General features: G+C 45.5%; 1 protein-coding gene across 1 annotated transcript; it reads left to right on the forward strand.

The window, feature by feature from the left end:
* The first annotated feature begins 1,819 nt into the window (after positions 1-1,819).
* Positions 1,820-5,811, forward strand: LOC123105905 (mechanosensitive ion channel protein 6). Its single transcript, XM_044528084.1, has 5 exons — positions 1,820-3,673; positions 4,051-4,174; positions 4,270-4,563; positions 4,690-4,892; positions 5,025-5,811. Exons 1-5 carry the CDS (start codon positions 1,845-1,847, stop codon positions 5,305-5,307), a joined length of 2,733 nt encoding a protein of 910 aa, XP_044384019.1. The 5' UTR covers positions 1,820-1,844; the 3' UTR covers positions 5,308-5,811.
* Positions 5,812-6,258: the final 447 nt, after the last annotated feature.

Below are 6,258 nucleotides of genomic sequence, written 5' to 3' on the forward strand. Positions count from 1 at the left end.
AAGATGCACATGCTAGCTATCTAGAATATAATTTTGCCATGGTATCTAACGAAAAAGGATTTGCCATGGAATGCACAAATAATTTTTGTGGTGTACAATAAAACTGTCATGGTTAAGATCCAAAAGAGCTATATAACATAAATTTGTCGTGTTCCATAACAAAAATGTGTTTTCACCAAAAAATCATGGAAATAAAAATAAAATTCTATTGCAGCTGACATAGAAAATCTGTCTTGGGGACATGGCAAACTTTGTATTGGTGACATGGCAAACATTTTTTTACATGGAAATTTTGTATTGGTGAAATGGCAAAAATTGGATTGGTGACATTGCAAAAGTTATAAGATTTTTTCCATGGCAAAACTTTAACAAATTATTAATCTTTTCCCGCGGACATAACAAATTTTCTCTAAACTGCTACGTGAACATCACAAAAAATAAAGGGTTTTGTTCGCGTACGACACCGAGTGGGTTCACACGAAATGTTTGATTCCTAACATTCGTTCGTTAGCATTTGGGAAGAAGAAAGTGACTGAAATGAAAAAGAAAAGCAATTGCCAAAGGGCTTGGTTAGGCCTCAATCGAGTGAGACTTAACCCAGTCTTACTCAAGTGTCATAAAATATAACAAAAATGATTTTTTTTGCACATATGTCAATGCAAGATCCACGAATAACATCAAGACATCCTCTATAACACTAAGCTCTCTAGTTTTGAAGCGCCCACGTTCAGTTGAGGTATCCAATTAGAATTGGGTCACCCGATTTTGATCGGGTCAACAATTTCTTAAAGCTCTCTCATTCAATTCTCTTATACTATACACTACGCTTCCTAATTTTGAAGGCCTCATAATTAATTGAGGTATTCAATTTAGAATTGGGTCAATCGATTTTGAGCGGGTCAACACTTTCTCAAACTCTCCCATTCAATTCTTTTAATTCAACATATCCCTTAATTTTGAACCTCTTTCAATCAGTTGAGTTATTCAATTTTGTATTTGGTTTATGATTTCGACCGGACCAACGGTTTTTCAAATCAATCAGCAACAACCGGCCTATAAAAACATATCAATCCCGTGCACCCTCCCACCACCAGAGAAAAGAAGCGCCACCATGTGATATTGTAGCACCAATATAGTAGTACATGCGACTACCGACACAAACATTTCCTTACATAAATATAAATTGGTTAGCGGATAACACAGAATCACACCATGAAAGGCCCACCAAATAATCACATTATAAATAAAAATAAAACACACTCTATCATCTCCCCACCCGCCAAACTAAATATTTCATCAGTCAAACTGTAAGCGGTATTAAGTTTCTAGAAAGTCAAATTTCTTTAACTTTGACCAAGTTTAGAGCAAAAATATCGATATCCACAATATTAAACAAAACAGTATGAAAATTTGTTTTATGATGAATTTAAAAATACCGATTCGATATTATGGATTTTGATATACCTATCTACAAATTTGATCAAAATTAAAAGATTTGACTTTTCAAAAAATAATCATCTTTTGAAACGAAGAGATTATTTTTTGAAGAAATCCAACAACACCAACAGCGAAGCAAAACGCGCCCAATCCTTCTAGTAACTATAAGTCTAAGTCAGACAAGATTTAGCAAGACTGATTGCCAAATAGCAAAACCGAATCTTCTTAGCTTACCCTTCGATCGTGTCCAAACCACAACCACAGCCTGCCACGTACCGATGCGTGCGGTGTTGGCATATTTTGTGCTGCTCCACGTCGTTCTCCATTGCCTAGTTAATACCACACCCCGGGGGCAACGCAACCCAAGCAATTTTGCCGCAAAAATTCGCGCGTGTTGTCCGTCGGCGATGGACCAGGTGCAACGGAAGAGCATCCTGAGGTCAGCCAAGACGCTGTCGCGGACGCGGTCAGAAGAGCAACCCATGCTGTCTGACCTCGGTCAGCGGCGGGAGGTGGTTCTGAACATCGATGGGAACGGCAACGCTCCCGGCGCGGACGTCGTCGGAGCGGCGGGGAAGCCGACGGCCAGCAGGACGTTGTCGACCGCCGCCAGCTCGCCGGCCCAGGGGTGGGCCGACGCGAGCTTCGACTTCTGGAGGAACGAGGGCGGCCCCGCGCGCCGCGTCGACGACTTCAGCTTCAAGAATCGGTCGGCGTCACCGCAGCCGCAGGCATCGTCCCCTTCGATCTCGCCGAAGAAGAAGGCGGAGGAGGTCGGCGTGGACCCGCCCACGCGACTCATCGGGAACTTCCTCCGGAAGCAGAAGGCCGCCGGGGCCGAGCTGTTGCTCGACCTCGACATGGAGCTGGACGACATCGGGAGGTCGTCACACTCACACGCGTTCTCATCCAACTCCCGAGAGCAGGAGGCGCCGCGTGTCTCCTTCAAGGACCGACAGAGCTCCTCGTCCTCTTCATCCGGCTCCGATTCCGATACCGGCGGCCGCCGTAGGCCCGCCGGCGATGACGGAATATGCAACACCTCTGCTTCCACTCCAGCGGGACCGAGACCATTACTGCGAGCCAAGACGCGCTCCCGGCTCACGGACCCGCCGCCGCAGTCACCCGCGGCCGTCGACGAGGAGCGCAAGAAGTCGTCTGCCATGCGCCCTCCCAAGTCCGGCCAGTTTTCTGGGCGTATGACCGGCAAATCCGGCCAGTGGCACAAGTCGGGTCCCATCGAGGAGGAGGAGGAGGACCCGTTCATCGACGACGACATCCCCGACGACTTCAACCGCGGGAAGCTGGACGCTCTCACCATACTGCAGTGGGTGAGCCTGGTGATCATCATCGGGGCACTGGCGTGCAGCCTCGCGATAAGGCCGCTGTCACGGAAGCGGCTCTGGGAGCTGCACCTCTGGAAGTGGGAGCTCCTCGTGTTGGTGCTCATCTGCGGCCGCCTCGTCTCCGGCTGGGCCATCCGGATCGCGGTCTTCTGCGTGGAGCGCAACTTCGTGCTGCGCAAGCGCGTGCTCTACTTCGTCTACGGCGTGCGCGGCGCCGTGCAGAACGCGCTCTGGCTCGGCATGGTGCTCGCCTCCTGGCACTTCCTGTTCGACGAGGGCATCAACACGGCGGTGCTGCCCTACGTGACCAAGGTGCTACTCTGCCTCCTCGTTGCCACGCTCGTCCGCCTCGTCAAGACGCTTCTCCTCAAGGTGCTCGCCTCGTCCTTCCATGTCTCCACATACTTCGATCGGATCCAGGAGGCGCTCTTCAACCAGTACGTCATCGACACGCTCTCCGGGCCACAGCTGGTCGACGAGGACTACGTGATCGCCGAGGTGCGCGAGCTCCAGCGCGCCGGCGCAGACATCCCGAAAGAGCTGCATCCCGCCTTGCCAACCAAGAACCTGTCGGGGCAAAGGGGCACCCGGGTCTCGGGTTTGATCTCCAGGGGAATCAATCCGCTGTCCAAGGAGAAGAAGCGGCGTGAGGCTGATGAAGGGATCACCATTGACAAGCTCCATAGGCTCAACCAGAGAAACGTCTCGGCATGGAACATGAAGAGGCTCGTGAAGATTGTTCGTTTCGAGACGCTCGCCACAATGGACGAGCAGATCCAGCAGGCAACTACAGGGGACGGGGCCGAGTCAGGGACACAGATTCACACCGAATATGAGGCGCAGCTCGCCGCCAAGAAGATCTTTCACAACGTAGCCAAGCCTGGTTCCAAGTAAGGACTTCTGCTTTAATGAGATTATATCTTATACTGTAGTAGTAATTTACAAGTTACATCATTTTATATTCCTATTGTCTAGGCTCTAGGAATTTTGAGCTCAACAAGTAGACCTATATATATAGTACAGACTGTACGGTATAATTTTTTTATTTTAATTTCATATAAAAAGCATGCTACATAATTGTTAGACAACTTTATAGTGCACTTCCGTGTCAACTACAAAAGTGGAATGACAAATTATAAAATTTTACAGTAATACTCCCTTTGTAAAGTAATATAACATCATTTAGATCACTACTTAGTTCTCAGGATCGTGACAATTAATTTACTAATTCTGATTCTTAATCGTAAATGTATAAATCATAATGCAGGCACATATACTTGGCAGACATGATGCGCTTCATGAAGCAGGAGGAAGCCATCAAAGCTATGCATCTTTTTGAAGGAGCACAAGAGCACTGTAGGGTCGGCAAGAAGTCTATGAAGAACTGGGTGGTACTGATCTTATTATTGACCCTTTCTAGCTATCTTAGATGCATCGACCATAAAGATGTCATTTCTAATGTTATATCATATGGTTCGTTCTGTAGGTGAATGCATTTAGAGAGCGCAAAGCTCTTGCCCTCACACTTAACGATACAAAAACAGCAGTTAACAAGCTCAACCAGATGGCCAATGTTGTTGTTGGCCTCATAGTGTTTGCTCTTTGGCTTCTAATTCTCGGCGTAGCGACGACACATTTCTTTGTCTTCCTCAGTTCGCAGCTTCTTGTGGCAGTGTTTGTATTCGGAAATACCTTGAAGACGATTTTTGAGGCAATAATCTTCTTATTCGTGATGCATCCTTTTGACGTCGGCGACCGCTGTGAAATTGAAGAGGTTCAGGTAATGAATATATTCATGATGCATCCTTTCGACGTCGGTGACCGCTCTGAAATTGGCGCTACTTATTTATGTAATCTGATATTGCCTTGCATTTGTCGATTGACGTTGTAAGCATTTGAATTTCAGGTCGTTGTGGAGGAAATGAATATCATGACAACAATCTTTCTTCGTTACGATAATTTGAAGATCTATTACCCAAACAGTGTGTTGGCCACCAAACCAATTTTTAATTTCTACAGGAGTCCTGATATGGGAGAAGGAGTTGACTTCTCTGTCCATGTTGCCACCCCGCTGGAAAAACTGGCGCTCATGAAGGAAAGAATACTACGGTGCGTACCGGTTCTTCTGTCATCTCAGTTTCAGATATGTTCACAAATTGGGAAACACAGTGCCATTTGCTACTGATCTTTTGCCACATCAGATTGGAGTAACAGTAGTTTTCTTTTCTTCCTATGATCCAGTTACATTGACAGTAAGAAGGAACATTGGTACCCCTGTGCGATGGTTGTCCTCCGGGATGTAGATGACACCAACAAGCTAAAAGTGTCCATATGGCTCCGACACACACTCAACTTTCAGGACATGGGGATGAGGTTCGTGAGGAGGGAACTCGTGCTCCAAGAGATGATCAGAGTCTTGAAGGACCTCAATATTGAGTACCGGATGTTGCCCCTTGATGTGAACGTGCGAAACGCGCCCCCTCTGCAATCCACAAGGATGCCGACGACATGGAATTATTCATGAAGTGGCGGGGGAATCCCGTTATGATACCACATATACAACAATTACCGTCTCTATGATGTGGTGAGAACTGGTAGCAACTATAGCCAGTAGCTAATTGAGTTGTCAGTGTGCATGCAGCTGCGGCGACCATTGTAAGAGTGTGTTGTGTGGTATCAAAAGCTTTAATACACTCGAAGATAGGCATACAGATAGTGGCCATTCAAAATATTGAAAGCAGTCAACTGCATAGTTTAGACAAAGCAATGCTACACTTATGGTTTGACGATTACAGATTAACATGGTTATCACTGAGGCCCACCGAGAAATTCAGAGGGGATTAGTGGGTGGTTAGTTGAGGATCTCATTCATAGTTAGACCCCTTATGATGATGCTCTTAGGTCTAGCAATTTTTTGGTATACACAAGCCTGCCGTGTTAGCACTTATCTTGGCATTTCGTTTCTGCAAGTTTTGTTTGAGTTTCACATGTATTTTAGGTGATCATTTAGCTTGTCACACAGTTCTACGTGTTAGGATCCTTGTTACGACTAGGGTTGCAGGCGAAGATGGTCATGATACAACGCAGTTTGCAGAGCTGAAACGTGTAGCTATGGTGAGAAAATTATCGTAGACACCATGACAAATTTATTGATCACATCGTGGTAAATTATTATTTTTGTAAACTATCAGCTTCATTTCCATGGCAAATTTTTGGCATACGATATCTTTTGTAACGTAGAACTTTCCATGTAAGCACTACATTTTTTTATACATTTGCCATGATTAATAGAGGAATCATTTTTTTCTTAGTATGCATTGTGAAACAGACATGTAGTTTCTTAGCCTGAGCTCATATGAGGTCGGGTGAACAGTAAAATCAGAAGAAAAAGATTATAAACAATTCAATTTTTTTGAATTGTTTAAGTCACAAGCATTGACAATTTTTCAATGCTTGCAAATTTTCATCGTGAAAT

This window comes from Triticum aestivum, chromosome 5A, assembly GCF_018294505.1.
Source record: "Triticum aestivum cultivar Chinese Spring chromosome 5A, IWGSC CS RefSeq v2.1, whole genome shotgun sequence".
NCBI classification, from domain to species: domain Eukaryota; kingdom Viridiplantae; phylum Streptophyta; class Magnoliopsida; order Poales; family Poaceae; genus Triticum; species Triticum aestivum.

Bases quoted from the DNA above. Each gene is read 5' to 3' on its own strand.
- LOC123105905 (XM_044528084.1), top strand. From the start codon at position 1,845: ATGGACCAGGTGCAACGGAAGAGCATCCTGAGGTCAGCCAAGACGCTG. The intron at 3,674-4,050 runs GTAAGGACTTCT...ATCATAATGCAG, and splicing joins GTAGCCAAGCCTGGTTCCAA to GCACATATACTTGGCAGACA. The intron at 4,564-4,689 runs GTAATGAATATA...TTTGAATTTCAG, and splicing joins GTGAAATTGAAGAGGTTCAG to GTCGTTGTGGAGGAAATGAA.